This window comes from Falco naumanni, chromosome 3 (genome assembly GCF_017639655.2).
Source record: "Falco naumanni isolate bFalNau1 chromosome 3, bFalNau1.pat, whole genome shotgun sequence".
Classification (NCBI taxonomy): domain Eukaryota; kingdom Metazoa; phylum Chordata; class Aves; order Falconiformes; family Falconidae; genus Falco; species Falco naumanni.
In genome coordinates, this window is record NC_054056.1 from 60068737 (window position 1) to 60090070 (window position 21334).

The 21334-nt window shown below is 39.3% G+C and overlaps 1 protein-coding gene across 12 annotated transcripts in view; it reads left to right on the plus strand.

Annotated features, from left to right (window-relative positions):
* The window catches only part of PIEZO2 (piezo type mechanosensitive ion channel component 2), a 313781-nt gene that overhangs the window by 163651 nt on the left and 128796 nt on the right, over positions 1-21334 (plus strand). For all 12 annotated transcript variants that reach the window (XM_040586706.1, XM_040586713.1, XM_040586711.1 and 9 more), the window contains exon 5: positions 7514-7676. In XM_040586706.1, coding sequence (XP_040442640.1) covers positions 7514-7676 — 163 coding nt within the window. The remainder of the gene's footprint in view (positions 1-7513; positions 7677-21334) is intronic.

The following is a 21334-nucleotide window of genomic DNA, read 5'->3' on the forward strand; positions in this document are numbered from 1 at the left end:
TGAAATCAGCTGGAGGGTTTGGGGAGATGTTGCACCTATGCCCCTGATGGCTGGAGCCTGCTTCCTGCAAGCCTCTGTGCTTTTGCCTCTAAGCCACTGGGATTTTCCAGCAGGTGATGGCAGGGAAGATTAAACATTGCCTTCTGTCCTGTCCTGCTTGACACTGCGAAGAGAAAGATGGGCAGGTCCAGAGAAGACAGGATAGACTGTTTCATGTGGAAGAATCGAGGGCTTTGGTGAATGGTGCCATCCCTGCAAATGTGGCACTTGGATAGTTATGAATTGGGGGGGGGGGGGGGGCGTGTCCCCCTCATGCACTTGCTGAAGTGCAGTGGGCACTCCAGCTCAAATGGTGGCATTTCCTAGTGGCTGCTGCCTTTCCTCTGTATCAAGGGTAAACTGGCTTTGTAAAATGACAGTAATTTACAATGTCACTTGCTGCAATTGGGGAAAATATTATTCCCTCCTCATCTGCAGCTGACTAGAAAATCTAGATGTATCTTTTACTTTCTGTGATTATATTATATGCTGGCTATAGAATACAAGAAAAAGTAGTTTGAAATGATGACCTGTTCATGCTCCAACGAGTGAAAGCTGCAGAGAGAGGGAGCAAATATGTTTTGAAATAATCACTGCATGTCAGCGTGCTTCAGTCTTTTCAGCACTTTCTTTTAGTCAGGAATATTGTGGAACATATGGATATTTGTATGCCTTTATGTAAACACTTTGCTATCCGTCACCAAGTATTCATGAGTATTATGGAAAGATTTAACTGTGAATGTTTTGCAGTGATCAATGAATATCAATTAGTGCTTTAGCTGAATACCTATGCAATATATGCATAAGTGAGAAGCAAGCAAGAAGTGTGCATACTCACAATGGAAAGTCTCTTTGAAGATTTCAGACCAGAATGCACCTACAGCTGAGGTATCCTCAGGTCTCTTCTGCTCACTTTGGCTCTGCCTCCATCTGGGATCACATTCCCATTTTGATCCTAAATAATTTGTGCTGCGGATGGGCTTGTCACTTCCACTGCGCTATGGGGCTGGCACGCGCAGCACCATGGGTGTGGAGGGGAATGCGCTCACTTCCCCTTGGCTCTGCAACATCAGTCCTGCTCCACATTTGGAGTTGTGGGACACGGGCAAATCGAGCTGGATGTTGTACTGTCACGAGTCTGGCAGTAGCACAGCTGAGCGCCTTGCGTGATAGCTGCTAAATCCCAGATAAATTTTATGTCTTCTGCGTGCTGCCCTGGGCAAGCTGGAATTTGCCCATTATTAGAAGATCAATAAAAAAAAAACCAAAACAGTGGGTGCTTTAAAAAAGAAAAATTGGCATGAACCAATGTTTTACATATTGCACATATTCATAATTTCTTAATGTTTAATGTTTCATGCAAGCAATGAGGCACCAAAACCTTGGCAATGTGCATTTAGTTTCAAATAGCTGCTCACTCTGCAGAGCAGTGTTTGGAAAGCAAATGTTTGGTTAATACGTGGTTAAGCACTTTTGCAACACAGAAAGTGTTCTTCATTGCAAGTATCTTTCTTGAGAAAGCGAAGTGTGCTTTTGGTTTTTGAATCCATGCAGACATAGTTTGTAAGCAGTGATTAAGATTTTACAAATACTTCAGGAACCCTTTGAACTTGTATGTTAGGTATGTCAGTGCATGCTAAATATGTTTATAAGTAGTTTTCTATGCATTTTTGCTTCCCTCTTCCTCCCACTCTTCTACTTTGCGAGACCAAAATCCTCTCAAAGTGCAGCTTCAGGTATTTTAGGTAAAACGTGTGGCATGTTCTGCATAAACTGAGAGGACAGTCACATTAAGGCACTGCAGGACTGAGTGATCATGCACAGTGCTGTGGATATCAATATTACTAGATCTATATTTTATTTTTGTAACATAATTTGTGGGAGAGCATGAGGTAAGGAAAGGACTAAAATCAGACCTACTAGTGCTCAGCAACTCTCTTACTTTACCCATGGTGCAGGTTTGCCCTGAGGGTTGCCACGTGAACCAGCATCATATCTAACTTGACTATTGAACCAGCAGGGACAAGTCATGACAGCATGAATACAGGCTGCGAGCACCCTGTGTTCACTGAAGTGCTGGATGTGGCTCAGAGCAGGTCCACAGGCCCCAGACCCAGATAAGTTAAGTGTGAATTACCCGGCAGAGTAATTACAGAGGCACACGTTTCATCCTTAGTTCAAACTGAGAGAGGACAAGGGGCCTCTTTAGCTTGTTTCCAGCTGCAGCCATGGCCAAGACCCACTTCCAACAGCAGGGATCAGCAAGCACATCTCTAAGGTAATCTGGTTTCTAGCCTTTGGTACCCTCGAAGTTTCCGCTGTTTTTGGATCACAGAGAGGATACTAGTGATAAACAAATGAATTATTCACAGCACCCCATAGCACCTGTGGAATACTGCCAGTCTACACTTCCCGGGGGCCCTGCATATGATTCTTGGGTCTGATTTACCTCCAATCCAAGTGGTTACAGATGCCGATGAGCCCATGGGAACTGTGCTGTAAACATCTACAGTGATGCATAAATTACTCTGAAAGATTAGATCCACTTGGAAATATCAGATGTCTCACAGTGACCAAAGATGACGAATGGAAATTATTAGCATGTATGCATCTCTTCCTTAGTTTATCACCTGTAAACTGTTGATAGAGTGTTACCTAATTGCAGTTTTATTAAATCAGTTGATCAGAATGGAAACGGGTGCTATAGAAAAGCCCTGAGGGGAAAAAAGAAAAGATAGTATAGTATGCAGTGAATAAGGCTTTTGAGAATTTTTTACAGCTATGATAAACAATGAAGTTTAAACTACTTCGTTTACCCAGTATTCAATATAAAATCAAGGTTTTTATAGGGCTTTAATCTGGAGGCATTGTTTGATTTATCATTTAACACAAACTTTATATTGTGATATATTGCTGATTCTGACTTAATTTGAGTTCTGCTTAAGGAAGACTGGTTTCTTTTTTCTGAGTTTGTTTTTTTCTTTGTTTATAACAAAATATTAAGAATTTAAGAGTTTGAAGACTTGTTTTTCATTCTATATGTGGAGTATTCTATATATTATTCATTTGCTTTACATAGGTATAGCAAATGTTGTTAGGTGTTACTACATATTTTACTTTTTTTCCTATTGAAGCTGTTGCAATTTGAATTCTAATAGCTCTAATGCTTTTCTGGTTTTATTCTGTAAACTTGAAATAAAGAGGAAGGTTATGTGTCTGCCATTCTAAAGAAATAAAATCAGACCAGGTAAGGCAGTGTTAACAGTTCACTGTTCACCAAAGCTTTGTGTGTTCAGCAGAAGATGCGTAATTCCTATTTGTGAAAAATGGTTATTCTAGAAAAGAAAAAAACGGAATTTTTGTTTTCAGAAAACTCAAATGCTTATTTCTAGGGCACCAAGCAAGAATGTAATGTTTAAATTATGCTGGCTTTACTTCTCCAAGGCATTTGGTTTTTGTTTGACTGCTAGTGAGTATACATGAAGACACCAATTTTAACATGTATGTTGACAGCTAACTTATTCTAAATGCAGATAAACTGATAAGTTTTTCCTGGTCTCTTTAAGCACCAATGAATTTCAGAAATGGACCAGGGTCACACAGTCCTAGAACAATTCTGTATAAACACAGAAAATGAAGATGATCTCTTTCTGAAGTAGTTTAAATTCAAACTGTACAGATAAAAACAACATGAGAACACAGATTATCTGATGAAGAAACTGCTGTATTAGGAGTCTTTTGATATGATAGAACAATTTCACATATTGATGCAAACCTCATAAAATCTCTTTTATCCCACAGTTCTTTTTTTTTTTGTTACAGAGCAACTCTTGCAACCTTAACTGTAGTAGTCCCTTGCCTTAAAAAAAATGTGTGCAATGTAATTTACCAGGAGAAGGTAGAAAAACATTTCAAACACCTAATATTTTTTTTAGTTGTTTGGGGTTTTTTTTTTGTTTTGTTTTGTTTTGTTTTTTGGCGGGAGGAGGGTGGTGGTGTCCTGTTCTCTTCTGCATCCTATAAGAAAGAACGAAACATGGGGAAAATAATTCTAAAGCTGCCATTTACTGCAATTACATTTCAGAACATGTTTCTGGCTGACTTAGAAGCTTCAGCAGAGGTATCTATTACAATTAAAATCTCCCTGTAGGTAAGTTATTTCATTTAGGTGAATAAGTGATGCTGTACTAGTTGTAGATCAAGGGCTATGACCAATTCATTATACACTGTGATTCTTGCAGAGATTAAAAAAAGCTGTTTCTCTAGGAGATCTCCTGAATAGGTTTCCTGTGCTTCTGTTTTAACTTTGCCGTTGGAGAGCCTTTTCTGGAGCAAAGAGAACAATGCATAGACTGTTATCAAATGCAAAATATGACCATGTGTGAATGTGCAAATAAAGTGAGAAATGTTTGTGGAATGATCACAGTATTTACCACTCTTTTTTTGTACTGCCAGAGATAACAAATGGGAATAAATGTTTTTTCTTTTAGCTGTTGCTGTGAAAAACCAGGGAGCAAATTGCTTAGGGTTGAATGAAGCAGTTTATTATTCTGCTTTACAGAAGAATATACATTTCTCTATTTTCAAGTGATCTTTTGTCTCCTTTTTAATTATCACACTGAGGTAAATTCGTTTTCCTTTTCATGGGGAGATGGGGACAGCATACGTTTGTGACTAGTTTTGGTGAATAAACTATTCATGTGCAGATTTTTTCCCTGCTCTGTGGTTAAGTATCACTGTTCAGGTTCTCTATTGCTAGCCTGAACTGTACATTACATCTTTCACAACAACATGCCAAATGATTTATTTTGAAAGATCAGAAGCACTGGGTTTGGAAAGAAATGTGAGCCATGACAGAGGCAGTGCTCCCACAGGGGTCTCCCCTTGTTCTGTGGGGCGAGATAAGCAAAGGAAGACCCAGCATGGCTCCACGGGAGTACAGTGTGAGGAAGGAGAACCTGGTGCAACTAAGAGGTACTGGTATTTGAAGGCTACCACCTCTTAATTTGTTTGTGTGTGAGTAGTTTAATTTGATGGATTTGTGCTTTAAGTTCAGAAGTGGTGCAAAATTAATTTTAGATGGAACACCATGCCTGTGTACAGAAAAAGCTCACTTACAGAAGTATTACATAGCAGTAATCTGATGCATTTTTCAATAGAGGAATAGAAAATGTTTACTGTTCTTATACTAACTAATATTAGATTCAGAGGGTTTTTTTAATTCTTTCTAAAAAAAGCCTGAGTGGTACTTTCAGAATCAAGAATTCAGATTTTGTTGCCACTTATTTAGTAAAACTGCTTTAATAGGCAGGTTTCCACATAACAGTCGGGGTGTTACTGGGAATCCTGGGTACACTGTTGCTGGGAGTTTTGTTCATTAAACATGTACTTTGTACTGCGCTGTGCCGAACAAGAAAGTGCGGACTCGGTGCCTTGACTAGCTCATCTTCAGTGAATGTAAGAGCGATGGTATTGTAAAATGAACCGGCGCGTCAAGCCTGTATTTTCTGTAATGTTAAACAGATCAACTATGCTGTCATATGCCAGTTGACTCTACAGCATGCTTTGCTTGAAGCAGCAGCACAAGAAACATGCAAGCAATCCAGCAAGAACTTTGCCAGCTGACTCTTTCACGAGCCTTTCAATGACTTAATATTTTTCTCTGCTTCAGTACGACTTGAAGCCATTAGCAAATTTCAAGCTACTTTGCTGCCATATAGTGTATGACCGTTCTGAAGGTTAATCTGTAACAGCAAAGAGCATCAGAGGAGGAAGTTTTCTGCTTGTGTAATTGCAGTTTCTTTCTTATCCTTTCACAAGAAGCTGCAATTTCAAATCTTAAGTTGTTTTCCTTAGGCAGTGCCTTGCCAGTTTATTCTGTGTCTGTGTCTCAGCATGGGAAGAAGAAGAACTAGAGCTTGAATTTTCCCTCTCCTGTTTTGAACTGATTCAGTAGTACTTCTGGGTCCATTTCATAATTATGCTACAGGACAGTGTCCCACAGACCTGCAGATCGCTCACTGCTTCCTGTGATACACTTATTTGTACTTCTTGAAACAAACATTTAAGTTAGCTTTCTGGTCACTTACCTTATGCCCACTCTGGGCATATGTTATTTTGCAAGATACACAGCAGTGCAAAAGCTGGGTCAACAGCAGTGATGGAAATGTAGGATTTGATCTTGGATGCATAAGCAGGCCAGCAAGATTCCTGACAGTGCTTTGTACCATAATCACATTAGAGATTTTCTAGATACTCCAGATCTGTGGTTAATCATAGCAGTTGCAGGTAACTCCTTCAAAATAGGGTATTTTAGGCTTCAAAGCTGCTAGTGTCGTGATAAAGAAAGGCCAGAGGTGATACCTTCTTTTGCATCTATAAAACAACCTGTTAAGGTTTTCTACCAGTTCAGACTATGAGCACACTCACCTATGCCCAAGGACCTATACAGATGCCTCACCTGTCTTCAGAACTGATTATGGGCATAAAGCTCTATAAAAAATAAATTAAAATGAAAATTAGAGCTCCATATTTAAAATGTGTTAACTTCATGATTGGCAGGCATATGCTGTGCACTTTTAAATAATTAGGACTATTTCCTCTCATTAATAGTTGAAAGTTCAGTAAGTCCATGCAGCAGCATAATAAACTCTTCATTGTGCCACTAAATCTGAATCCAAGCTCTCAATTTTAACAATGAACCAGATTCAGACACCACATCCAAACCCATAAAGTCATATTACCTAGCCTAAACAATTAAATCTGCACAATGAAGCAGTGCAATTTTTTTTCCCTATGTACAATTCGTCCAGCTTCACAAGTCTTTCAGAGGAGAAGAAAGGTTTTCTTGGCGAGAACCTAACACTTGAATTAGTATTTAAATATTTGTACTTAAATACCCAAAAAAGCATTTAAGAGGTCTGGTTGAATAAAAATTATAACAGTTAACATAATAAAACATATTACAGATTTTCTGGTTATTCCTCTGTGTGCCAGGAATGAGTAGGGCACACTTAGGGGTGACATGAATGCTGTCTTTGCTTGACCTCTTTGGTGGAGCTGGATGCTGTTGTCTTTGCAAAGGATGCCAGTAAAGGGATTGTGATTTATACAAATGGATCTTCTAGCAGTTCAGCTGAAATCTTTCTTGTTGAATTTGAAGGTCATTCCTGTGTTTCTCTCCACAAAATGGATTCAGAATTGGGTTAATCAAAATGCTAAGTATCACTAAAATACGAGTATGTGAGCTCTCAGTGAATAATCGCTTATTCTGTGCTTCTGGAGAGCAAAGCTATCTGTCTGTCTAGAGTTCCTTGATCATCTTCATATTTACCATACTGCAAAGCTTTCTTATTACTGGGTTTTTGGGTTTTTTGCTTTGCCTTGAGCTAACTTTCTTTTCCAGTTGAAAATGTCATTAGAAGTAACAAATGTTTCTTTGTTTTTTTGTGTTTTTTTTTTTCATCCCATACAGTGTGAAAGGAGCAGATGCTGGCAACGTGATCAGACTATTTGTACCAGATATTGGGATGTTCATTGCTAGTCTGACAATATGGCTCATCTGCCGCAACATGTTTCAGAAGCCAGTAACCGAGGATGCAGCACAGTGCAACATGCAATTTGAAAATGAGGAAATGGTATCAAATACGCATTTCTATCTGTATAGCTTTTAGCTAATAGTGAGCTTTGGCATTCCTGTCTGAGATGTGTTCTGAAATGGTTTCATGAGGACTGGGTATGTGAACTTACTTTCAGGAAACTAAACCATAGTTTTTAAAGTGGAAAAGCTACAGTTGTTATTATCTTGAGAAAACAAAGCAGAATATGAAAAGTGGTAGATATACTACTGAGTTTTCCAAATTGTTTTGAGTTAAGAAATTATCATGACAGTCAATCAGAAGTTGTTTCTTCACCAGAGCTTCTGGCTAAGTCTGACAAGGTTGTTTTGCGATGTACTTTGCTCAGTTTCTTAGCATCCATATTTCCAAACTTGCTATCCAAGAATAACAGCAGCATCTGAGTGATTATCAGAAATGACTCTTAGGAGAAGGGAAGAGACACTGTGCATGATGTTCATGGAAAGAGTTATCTAAAACTGTGGTCATACTCAGTGAGCTTGAGAGTAATTTTCAGGAATGGCTTAGCTGGAAGTGTTGGTGTGTTTGCTGTGTATTTTACTAGTGGAAAGAAGAATGGCAGAGATACTGAATGCAGAAAAATCCACAAAAGAGGGAAAGCATTTTATAATTTAAAAAGCCACAGTGGGAATTTAGCCCAGGGTGCAGAGAAATTTCTACTACTAATCTTAACATGGTTTTTATCAGACTGTCTAGTGTGCCTTGGGTCTCACTTTCTGTCTTCTTTTATGTATGGGTGGAATGTTTTTTTCTTTACTCTTGAAACTCCATTTTTAGGGGAGACAGTGGCAATTTGCTCATTTCAAATAGAAATTGCACTTTGAAGTGGGTAAAGTATTTAGGGGGATTAGCTGCCCGTTTTGGTGCCGCTATTGATAGAAAAAAAAAGCCTCTCTGCACGTTGCCATGTTGTCTGGGTTGTGGTATTGCCAGAAGCTGGTCGAGTTTCTAGCACATGAGAGATCAGTATCAGGGCTGTGCTTTATACTCAGTTGCAGTTGTAATTCTTATGGGCTGTCCTGGCAGCTGAAGACTGCTGAAGGTTGCAGCTTTTAACTACACATTGGAGGATATGTAGGCCTGGGTCTGATGAGTATACGCAAGGTTTTGCTGTGTCTTCTGGAAGCCAGTTTTATCAGCCTTAAATCTGCTTTATTGTTGGAGCTGTGCAAAATGGATTTAGCAGCAGGCTAGAATCTGGGGCTATACACATAAGGGGAGATGTTTGAAGTATTAAATAGTGTGGCTAATTAGCATGTGTTGTGTTCAGCATGTCTCTTTTAAAAGAGTTGCATTTTACCAAAGTGGGCTCTAACTGACTTCTTTGAAGCCCTTGATCCTCCTGGAAAAAAAGCATGCACGTGCACAAAACAAGAGTAATCTGACAGCAGAAGCTCAGAAGAAAAGAAAAAGGGCATGCTTAGGTTCTTCTGAAACCAGACAACTCTGTTCAGATACGCACTTTTTGTTTCGTTCAGAGGAGAGCCTGAGCCTCTGAAGCCTGAGTCTGGGTCGAAGGGAGCTCAGTCTTGCAGAGTGGATGGGTGCTGGCTTGCAGGCAGGGTTCCACAGTCACGTGCCTGGAATGCAAGGAAAAAAACTGAGCTAACAGACACTGATTACATAGCACAGTGTAGCTTTAAACTAGATTTGTCCTAGACTGGCTACCTCAAGGCAATCCACTCGGGCAACTAAATGGGCCAGGATATTCCACAAAGGAAGAGTATGGGGGAGAAGGAGAAAATTTTGACTGCAAAGAAATATTGATACTGGGCACATAGAAATCTGTGTAAATATATTTTACTTCTTCACATCAAAACACCGTGAATATTATTTATGTTCTGTAATCTGTATGTATTACAGAATATTTAGTGGACACAGCAGCAGTGTTTAGGTTGAGTGACACCCAAAACTCTATCACAGACATTTTTTTAAAAGAGGAGTAATAGTTATCGTTGTATGAGGTGATCCCCAATGCTTTAAGGAATTCTGATCTTCAGAGCTGAAATGATGAATCTGCATCAGAATAACCTGCTTGTTTTTTAAAGATGGAGTGAAATGGAAAGTGGAAAATTAAATACCTCTTAAACACGTTTTTCCAAACCTCAGTTTTCTCTTTCTAGGTGTCTGCACATAACATCCTGGAATCATTTCTGCTAGTTAGGAGGAGGCTGCAGAAGCAGCTGAATCTACTAGGAATATGTATTTGGCAGGACTGACTGTAAGGAACCTAATGCATATGCAGAGCATGCAGCTGAATGTCTGAATTTGGGAGAATACTGGCATGATCTAAAATGAGTCCAAACTGTGTGGATTTCACATGATAATTTTCAATTCTTCCTTGTTAGAGTATACTGGAAAAGGGAAAACTAAGTGATCAGTTCTTTGAATTTTGCATTAGCTGGCTGATGCTTGTGGCTGCATGTTGGTGCAGCTCTCTACAGATGCTTTAACTCCATTGAATTAGAAAACGTGAAATGAGTTGCAGCAGTAACTGCCCTACAAACAAATACTTCAGGAGAAGTGTTGAGCTTGGTACTGTGCCTCCAAGGGAAACAGTCCTGGGTTTGTTAGACCAGATTCATAGCCAGTTCCAGAGCTGAAGAGCTTTTGCTGAGTCCCTGCCACCAGTCATCAGAGATTTGTGGTACAAGATTTTTTTAAGGATGCATCAGTTAATTTAAACAGGCTCAACAGAGCCATAAGAGAGGTGACTTTTCAGATTGCTACATGTGTAGCCATAGATGGCTCTATAGATCAAGAAATCAGCACTATGACTTCCAGGCAAATGCAGAGGGTTTGTCTTGCAGCTTTACCTTTTTGCATGAAATTATTTACATTGAGTGATTCTCAGACCTCTTTGCTTTGAGGGAGACTGAAATACTATGGAAGTAGGCATAATTAGAAAAGAAAGGTTAATCTATGTGCTCCTTCCAAAATTTTATGTATAATAACACCTGTTAAATATTTTTTTTAATACTTCTAAAAGTGACCTTTTCAAAGCTCTGTGTGAATCCATCACATTTCAACGGCTATATGGGCACACTGAAAAAATGTCTGGAGTTGAGTAGCAGTTTGTGATACTCAGTTATGCTGCGCTTCGTCATGGCAGTAGCCTCCAGAAACCAGCTGTGGAGTACAATGGATCAGATTGCTCATGGATTGAGATGCTATTCAAAATAAGAAAAAGTATCAGAATCCAAATTAATGACAACAAGGATTCATTGAAAAAAAAAATGTCCTACCTCATTACACTGCATCCAACTTTAAGGGAAACAGATCTCCATCAGAAAAGTGTGTTCTCTAAACAGAACTGGGGCAGGAGGCTATAAGGCAGTGAGACTTTCAATTATTTGTAAGTAACGTTATCCCAGGAATAAGCAAAGAGTGTGGTTTTAATTAACAGTGAGTCATGAAGTAGGAAGGTCTGCCAGATACCAGGCTGCAGTCCAACTCATTACCACCCCTAAATGGTTGCACACTTGGAGAAAACGTGTCTGCAGGCCTTTTTTATTAGGGCTCAGAAAATTTAAAGCAGGTGAATTCAGCTGGAGACAGGCCCAGATTGCAAATGCCGAAAAGCACAATGCCAGTCACAAGGTGTAAAAGGTGGAAGAAAATAAGAAAGAACAGTTAACTCCCAGCTGCAGCTGAAAGTATGACATTTTTGATTTGGTGCAGATGGTGGTTTATATGCCAAAATGTAGATACGGTGTATACAGTCTGATAGGTATTAGAAAGGAAGTAGCTTTTTCTTGAGGCTCTGGATGAATTGCCTAATATTGTAAGTGACGGTGGTGGGGAGGAAAATCCTTCTGAGACTGCACAACTTAAACTTTAGAAGAGGTGTTGATCTTAATTGAAATATACAGTTGTAGTCTTCAATGCAACTTCCTCCCACGGCACTTGATGCCTTGCCCATTTGAGCTTGTTTCTCATCCACGTTCTTCTAGAAAGCAAATGAGACCACTGGGTCTGTACTTCATCCCATAATCTGAGGCAAGCTTGATCCCAGAGCCTCCACCCCTTGTCTTTTCTGTGGAAGGGAGAGATTTGTATGGGATCTCAAAAAGAAGGAAAGAAAAAAAAAAGAAAAAAAGGGAAAAAAAAAAAAAAAAGAGGAAATTGTTTTAAAATAAACTAAAGTTTGGGAAGAATGTGAGGAGACCTTGGCTTGAAGTCAAGATACTGGACTGGAGTCAGGAAGACCAGGACCAGCATGGTTCTCACTTTGGCCACAAACTTGGTTTGTGTCCTCGAGTCTGTTACTTCATCTGTCTCTCGGCTTTTGTGTCCCTTGGCAAATAGGAGCAGTAAAAATGCTCGGTTACCTAGCTTTGTCTTTCTAAACAGTGACAGGGCTATTTGTCCTACGCCTACATTGGGCACGGGGTACCTCAAGAGCTCTCTTTTGGTCCAGCTGTCCCAGTGTAACTGCAATACATACAGGACAGAATGGATAGGTTCTGAGAGCTACGCAGGTATCCTGCCTTGTCCAAGGACTTCCTAATCTAGAAATTGCACATTTAGACCAGTATCCTCATCCTGAAACTAGCTTGTACCTTCTGGATCAGGACAGTAAGGAAGGAAAGGAATATTCTTTTTTCCCCATCTCCAATATAACAATTTATCCTGATCTCTCCTAGTCAAAAACTGGCTTTAATCCTTAAACATGTGGTTTCAAGTCCCTTCCAAAAAATGTTGGTTTTAATTATAGCTACTCTGGATAATCTTGTTAAACATGTAATTATCCAGACCCTTTTAAAACCTCATTAATTTCTTGGCTTCGGTGGCATCATGAAACAAGGACTTCCCCAATTTAATAAGTGCTCTCTGATTTTATTTTAAATTTAACACTCTTTAATTTTATGGAAGGTCCCTTGTATTACATGTTATAAACCAGAATGAGATGGTATAAGGGAAATCAAATGTATTTATTATCTTGCATATTTGTCCTTTATAAGGTAAGCAATCCCTGTTCTTTTTTTCTGTTTCTTTTGTAATTTTCATTACTTTTTTCTGAACCAGCTATAGTTCTGCAGTATTTTCTTGAGCTACAGGGAATATCAACATCTCAGCACTTCAGGCAAGGTCTTATTGTTGATTTTAAAAATGGTATTATGACATTCATTGTTAGAGATCATTGGGTTGGATAATGCCACTAGCATATCACCTACCTGGATGACCTGTGTAACATACATAATGAGTTCAGCTTAGAGCACAGGTCTGAGAAAGGTCTGATGTCCCAGTCATAGAATCATAGATTGGTTTGGGTTGAAAGGGACTTTAAAGATCATCTAGTTTCTGCCATGGGCAGGGACACCTTCCACTAGACCCGGTTGCTCAAAGCCCCGTCCAGCCTGGCCTTGAACACTTCCAGGGATGGGGCATCCACGGCTTCTCTGGGCAACTTGGTCCAGTGTTTCACCACCCTTACAATAAAGATTTTCTTCCAATATCTAATCTAAATCTACCCTCTTTCAGCTTAAAACCATTACCCCTTGTCCTATCCCTACAGGCTCTGCTAGAAAGTCTATTCCCATCTTTCTTATAAGCCCCCTTATAATGTAAGTAATGAAGTCCTTGTATTTGCTAGCACCTTGTCATTTTTCTTGCCTTCAGATGCAGAGATCTCCTGTGAGCTGTTTGCACTGGTGTCCATGACCCTGTCTAGATAACCATTCCAGTTTTCTTTAAGGCTGTGATGAGTATATTTTTCCGGAGATGATTTGTGTTTATCTAAATTTAGTTTTATTTTACCAGTATCAAACATTCACTGATTGATTAGCTCTCACTGATGTGGGAGTCTTTGGCCCTGATTTCTCTAAATACCTTCTTCCCATATGCAATTTTTTCTCCTTCAGTGTTTGCTTCACTTGAGAAAATTCTACAGGTGATAAAGAAGGAAAAAGGACTTCTTAGAGAGGGTTGGAACTTCTTGGCTTCTTTTATCTTCCTGATGACACGTCTTTTCTTCATATATTTTCTTCTCATGTCATCTCTGTTTAGCACAGCATTGGCTTAATTTTTCTAACTGGTTATAAATATTTCTTTGGTCTTGACCGGTCCAAACCCAGTTGCTCTTAGTGTGCTTTGAACATCATGTAAGTAGGATTTACTACCTTATTTCTTGGTTTAAAAAGAGTAGGTGAGGCTCCCTTATCGCTTTGCTTGTGATGTTTGTAGTGGTGAAGTTTGCCAGACCTTACCCAGCTGCCTCCCTCAGTAACAATTCTAATGCATCTCATCTTAACAAGGGTCAAAAGTTTACAAGTTACATTAGCTTCTTGTTTTGATGCACATGTCTTTGGATAAGTCTTAACACAAATACATAATTATACTACAGCAGTGCCTCAGCTACATAATGTTACATAAAGCAATACATTATGTATTACCAAACACTGTTAGCCTGTTCAGCATGAAACTTTAGCATCCACCTGTCCTGTTTGGTTAAAAACATGACATGATGAAATTCTTCTTGTGGCAGCTCTTCACTGGGGTTACTGGTTTGCTCTTCTAACAGTCCTCCATTCCAAATTTTGAGATACGGAAGTGTTAATTTAGAATCCCATTGCCCTTAGACAGTATAAATGATGAATAACAGTACAAGAAGGAATCTCTTGGATCGCAGAATTCAGTCTGCTGCTGCTGCAGGCAGCTGTATCACACAATTCCCTCTGGAAGGTAGGAAGTACCATCTTGAAAACAGGGCAATTTTTCTTGATCCCGTTGCTCCCAAAAGGACCCTGTTCTGTAATTTTGCTTTTCTGGTGGTTAGAGAATGTCTAATTTTTATTGTACATGTATTCATAACTGCATTATAACCCATTTAGTTATTCTGCTCTTTTGCTTCAATACACTGTTTCCTTCTCTAGCATTTATTTCTCAAGTATTTTTGGAGGAAACCCCCCCATATTTCTTTAAAGGTTGCTCTTCAAGACAAAAGAAGTCAAGTAATTTTGGATCCTCTTGTAGATTGGATGTCCCATTCTGCTGTTCATCCCAGTAATTTGTGGCTTTTCAGGGTGGTACTGGAGAAGTACCCAAGCCACTTTGATATGAGCTGAGGCAATACTGCAAATACCACAGCACCATGGTTGGGCTATTTATTGTCCTTAGGAAGATGGATAATGGTACAATGCATCTGTCTCTTGGTCCAGGAGTTAGTCCATATGGATGCTGTGCTGCTTCACATATCTACGCTAGGTCATTTAGAGTTTCTACTGCATTGTGCCTTGTAGTCATAACCCAGCTCTTCCTATTTCCTTTTTGCTAAAAAACATGTTTAATCATCTGAGGCCAAACCACTGAACTCTGTATGTGAATTTCCTTCTCTTTTGCATTTGGTTTGTATGCCTGACAGATTTTTGAAGTCAAAATGTGATGCTGTATTTCCATATTGGCCAACTGGGTCTTGTGCTGAAATCACTTGCTGTTTGCTCAGGTGCAATAGTACACTGGGAAGTGAAATAATCTTTGGCCCTCTCACTACAATATCTATTGTATACAGGATTTAATGAGTTGTCTTCCTGTTATCCTGCTTCAGAACTGTGCTTGTCTTTATTAATTTATTTTTCATTTCCTCTAAATCACTGAATGCCTCTGTCCCTATGTGCTTCCAGTAAATGGCTGATCCCTTTTTGTAACAAATAACTCTTTCCCACAGGAGATTTTACTGTGGAAGTGTATGTCATTTGTTACTATCAAACACTGCAAACACACCGAAAGTTGTTTCTGATGGTGCATCCCTGATGTGTAGGCCTTTAACCCAAGCTTTAGCACACTTGAGATCTATCAGTGATCAAACTTTTTATTAAGATCTATAGGACTTAATTTAGGATTTTTCTTTTCAGTGATTCAAGTAATAAAAAAGTTACATTATTGTTTAAATTAAAAAATACATCTATCTCATTTATGTCACAATTACCAAATGACCATTGCAATTGTCTCAACACTTGATTAGCCTAGCTCATTTATCAGGGTCTTCCCCTGAAAGTTACCCAGTTTTCTTTTTCTAGTCTGGCTTGCAGCATGCAGCCCTCCCACCATGCACACCCCCTACACATGTGTAGAGTGGCGGTCACCTTGGCTTTCTGTAGACCCGTCTGAGCTCCCTTTGAGCACCACATGTATCTCACACAAGAAAGCCTTGCAGAAGGTACTTTTGCTAGGTAGCCCCATTTCTGTAGAGCTCAAGTTCAGTTACATGTGGGCATCGTTTATGTGGAAATTTTAGCATCTAGACTGTGGCAGAAAAAGCAGGGAAATCTGCTTCTCACATGCTGATACTTTCAGAACAACTGTGGACCTCTTCACTTTGTTGCAGAATTGGAAATTCAATGAATTATTACTTTAACATAGTTTAATATTGACCGCAGGTTAAAACTATGTTTATAGTTTTATCATTTATATTGCATTAAGGGCTTGCAGTTCCTTTGATGATAAAACAAGTAGCAGTTGAATTTCTTCTCCAGCTTTTGTACGTACAGCTGGGTCTGTCTAAAGAATATTGTATTATTTTAATTATTTTTTCTATATACATTTACGTATGCACATATATATGTGGTGCTCCTAAAGGCAGGTATGTAATGAATTCCTCCTACTTATGTAGCTATTTCATTTCTAATGGTAAAGGTTAAAGACCTTTTTTTTTTTTTTTTGGCAGGGGGTGCGGGGGCGGAAGAAGGCTTTTAGAGCAAGCTTAAAACTAAGAACTTATTCATGTTATGGGATGTTCCATCTAGATTGAATACACCAGCTTCGGCACTACAGAGGCAATCAAACTAAAGGAAAGTGATAGTAGAGAGAGAGTCTATTTCTATAGTTCTGCTGGCACAGTTGAATCAAATAGCTTATCTCGGATGACTCATGAGCCAAACTGTTCATTAAGTTGTTTTTTTAAATGAAAAGGAAGTTCAGAAAGTTAGGCATAGTAACAGCTTGAACAGACTTATAAAAGGTGTCTAATAAATTGTACCTGTGCTACACTATCACAGGTAAGGAATAAAAATAGGATCTCTGATTAGAGATAAAGAAATAGTTATAGAAACTGGTATCTTAATTCTGCCAGAGAGAATCATGGTTTTGCAGTAAGTGTCACCAGGGAGCCACGAGTATGTGCCTGGGGGCATGCAGACTGCAGGGCAGCATAAAGACAATCCAGGGGACTTTAAAGAAACTGGTGTGGCTGTCAGGAACAGGTGTTAGAAGACTGTGCTGATGTACGGGATGCTACAGCTAGAGTAGTTCTTGTGAAGTTTGATTAAAATTGCCAGGTCAGACCATGAGGTCTACATTGCGGCTTGCTCGCTTTTGTCTCTTTGCAAAGTGGGTGCACCTGTCTTTTCTGCAAGCCAAACCACACACGTTCAAGCTAATCCAGATCATGAAAGTACTTCACTGGTATCACCAGCAATAAATAACCTCATCTACCATGATGTATGACTCTGCCATCGTTCCAAACCTGTGTACCTGTAGCTGTTTTGGTAAGGCTGCTGCAGGCGGTCCCAAGAAGGAGCAGGCTCTGGAAAGTGGCTGGGTGCTGGGGTGAGCCCTGCAACAAAACTCACACACTTCTCCTCTGGAGGTTGCTTCAGGCTGTCCTTCACAGAAGTACTTTGCAGAGCACAACCACATGACGAGCAGGTTGGCTTAGGAGCATGGCAGTAGTGCCATGCAGTATATTTTCAGGTTGCATTTCTGCCACCTGCAGTTGAGACCCTTGGAAAACACAGTGTCATCTTGACATTGTTTGATAATAAGGCTCATTACTGCATCTCTATGACTTTTTAAATGCTTACATAATACATAGATAAATTGATAAATTGACCAGACACAGCAGGATCCACGTAACCTTTGTTACAAATTCTAGAGGCAACATGTTAAGAACGGTGAACTTCATGTAACTATGTTTTTCTCGGGCTTCTTTTTTATTTTGTCACTCTCCTCTGTTTGTTTCCTGGTTCTGGCTGGGAGGAAATGTCAAAATAGTGCAAAAGACATTATTTGTGCAGCGTTTCTGAGCCAAATGGAAGGAGGAAGCACCTGAACTGTCATGAGTTCTTACTCTTGTGAGCTTAGCAGTGCATGCTTGAGAGGTCCCAGTAATTAATGCAATGCATTTGCAGGGATGGGAGTTGTGTCCATTCTGATACTTGTATATCTTTAGTTGTAACAATCGTGATTAGTTAATTTTTTTTTGCTTTCATTATTTGAATTTTTGAAGTTGTGTCCTCTCTAGAATCAAAAAGTCAATAAATGAGTAAATTTGTGTTTACAGACAAAATACCACTAAATGTAAGTACAAAGCAAGGAGTGTTCTGAAGGAAGAATGGGGTTTAGGTTGTAGTTAAGGCTTCCTGTTAGTAAATACATCTCTGGGACTAGAGGATATCTTTGTGTAGTAGTGTTTATACTGTACCAGATGAAACATTTAAAAGTTAGATGTTAATAAAGCAGCCCCTAGTAGTTAATGGACATTCTGGCCCTGGCCACAATAGTAGCTGCCATAGCTGCCACAGAGACTGTACTGTTTCCTTGCCTGTTCTCTATCTCAATTTGGCAGTTTAAAAAAGTGTTGTACAATAAATACTCCTGGGACTTCTACACAATTGCTGAAAAACCTAAACTGCATTTAGTTTGTTTATAAAAAGTCCTGGGGCCCTGCTCTGCAGAGCAAAGGTCATGGAAACACATGTTTATGGCTTCACAAATGCTCTATACGCCTTGAATGGAGAAGTTTATTTGATTTAATCAGCATCTACAGGGATCCTGTAATTGCATAATAAGTAATTTATTATGGAAGTAAAAGTATTTTTTTAACTGTAGCCTATGTAGCATGGGTTTGTAGCTTTAGACTAATCCACGTAGTAAAAAGAGCTTTGCAAAACAGTCAGGCTGAAGTAATGGTGTTCTGTGATGAGTGTGTACTTGCATGGCTATTTAATCATCAGAAAGTGTTAAAACAACAGGCACATTATCACCATGTTGGATGTAAAATTTGTTCACTGTTTGCTTGCCTTCAGCAATTTGAACTGCTCAATGTGCGAAACTGGATTGGGCCGTCCCAGATAATCCAGCTGGTGGGCTGTGAATCCAATGTTTGTCTTTTTGACATACCCTGGAACATGGCCTTTCAGCTACTTCAGGAAAGGAACATGGTCTTTCAGCTACTTGACTTCACCTTGGATACTGGATTACAAACAGATATGTTTGTATACAAAAAAATATCAAACCTGTAGTTGTTCAGTTGTCATAGTGTTTTCACTGAAATAATCATCAACTGGGTCATGAATGACACCACTGGGAGGTAGGCAGAATAAGGTATCATCCTTAAAAACACTTGCAGATAGGGAAGAGAGAGATACGGAAACTAACCCACCACTTCCAGGATGCATGCTGGTGCAAAGCCCTGGTCTCTGAAACCGTGCAATCCTTGCACAGCCATGTCATTGATAATTCAGGATGTGCTGAAAAGTTGCAAAGGCATATGCATGTGTTCTGGAAAAATTTCTGGGACTGCAGAGTATGGTTGCTGTTGATGATCAGGTTTTCCCGTTCACTAACTTGTCTTAAACTGAGGAGAGTAGTTGAGGAACCTCAACTCCAAACAGACTTTTGTAGTTTTAGAAGGAAAACCTGGGAAATCACTTTGGTGTTTGCTGAGGTTCAGAGTGCTGACGTTTTCTTTCCAACAGCCAGTGACCTCAGTAACACCAGAAGTAGGTTGTTCTGCATTTCCCATGAGCATTTGTGAGGTCCTAACTTTTATGTAGAACTTGGAATTCATATTTTTATATCTAAATAAAAGTGAAAATACAAGGAAAGTTAACTTCTTTATCAACATTGCAAGCTTTTTGCTATGCATGAAGTGTGTAAGCCTCAGTCCATGGAAATTTTGGACCATCATCTCCTTCTCAGCTTTATCTTGGTCCAGTAAAATATCCTATTCCCTAGTGCTTCTCCCTGGGGGTACTGTGTCATATGTGTCAGTACTAGATTATCAATACTGAACTCTTAAGACAAAATGTAGCCTAAAAGTCCTTCAAATCAATGAAACAAGAGTGATTAGCCTGGTCAAGTTAAAAAATTATGGTAGGAAAATCCAAACACCCATTTTGAGGAGATAAAGGTGTGAAATTGGGCATTTGGCACCTGATGTGAGGGAGGCAGGTAGGGGGAAGAGACAGAAAAGGATATCAAGTCCCACCTTTCATGGGACTGTTTTTATGTGGTTTTCTTACTTCTGTGTCCTCATTTTTATTTTGTTGTTTGAAGGTATTGTTTATTTTCCTCCAATTTACACTTAAAATATTCATTTTGTTCATTTTCCCCTCAAGAACCTTTTCTGCTTCTGAATGGATAGCATTTTATTGTTTACTTTTGTGACTCTTCAGACTTATATTTCCTGTTCCTACGTATGTATGTAAGTGCCATCTCAGCAATTTAGAGAGAACTGCCGTTTAGCTAAAGCTGTAATAAATGTGTGACTCTTGTCTTCACGTTCAACATAGATTCGTGCTGTTCACAGAGGTATGAGTCCTGACGGTTTCCCATGGAATAACATTTATTTTGAAATTATTCCTACACATTTTCTGTAAATGATTCAACATTTTAATGCATATTTTCTTCAGAAAATTGAAAACATTAGTTGAAGAAATAAGGGTCTCCTTCACATAGACCCATGTATAGTAGGTGTGCCATTTTTCATAACCTTTAATTGTCCAGCAGTCTCACTCATTCTCTTTTGTTTGGGATATGAACACTATTGAAGGTTTTGCTGTTCACTGGTCATACAAAGCTCAAAGCACAGAGCACTACAGCCATTCCAGGAGGAGCAGGATTGTGCCCAACAGCACTAGAGGAGGAGTAGATTCATCTAGCAATTACAGCACAAGCAGAAACGATCGTAACTTTTGCCCTTGGTATGGCTTTCTCGTGGAAACAGCTGTGGCAGAAGAGCCTAATGTGTCATTCGGGCTGCTGTCAGCATCGTTTCTGAATATTTAAGCAGCTCCTGTTTAGGTAGGAGATCGGATGTGAGCAGCAGTGATGAACAGACAGAATACCTTTTTGTGCTGCATGGCTCAAAATGTGATGAGTGCGTGTTTGGGCTGCCATCTCCTTTCCATTATTTTGCTGAGAGCTGTGTAAGTGAACAATAACGAAGGTGACAATAACGAAGCAATTGAAGTGCTAGTATACGCCATTTATAATGGGTATAGCTAGTGAAATAGCCAAATATGTCCAAGAGGAAGGCAGATTTCCCAGATCAGCCCTGCTGTATTTAATACGTATTTCATTGTCTGTAAAATAGGTACTCTTGAGAATAAGCAGGCTTTTTCTGGGCATTCGCAACAGTGTTAATGCTCCGAAGTAACAGGAGAAAGTCGGCACCAAGCTTAGAGGTGAAATGAAGGAGTCCACAGGGAATTTTGTTCCTTTGGGAATCCACATAACGAAATGGTACTGAAGAATCTGGTTAAGTAGTCTGAGAGTTCAGCCGTCCCTAATGCAATCTTATCTATTGGTGTGGAATTTTTTGCTGCCAAAGGTCACCAATAAATATAAAACTGCTATTCTGATAAAAAATACCAATACTCTCTCTTTCTTACTTTCACACACAGAGATACTGCTTAGCCAGAACTGGTGTTAGCTAA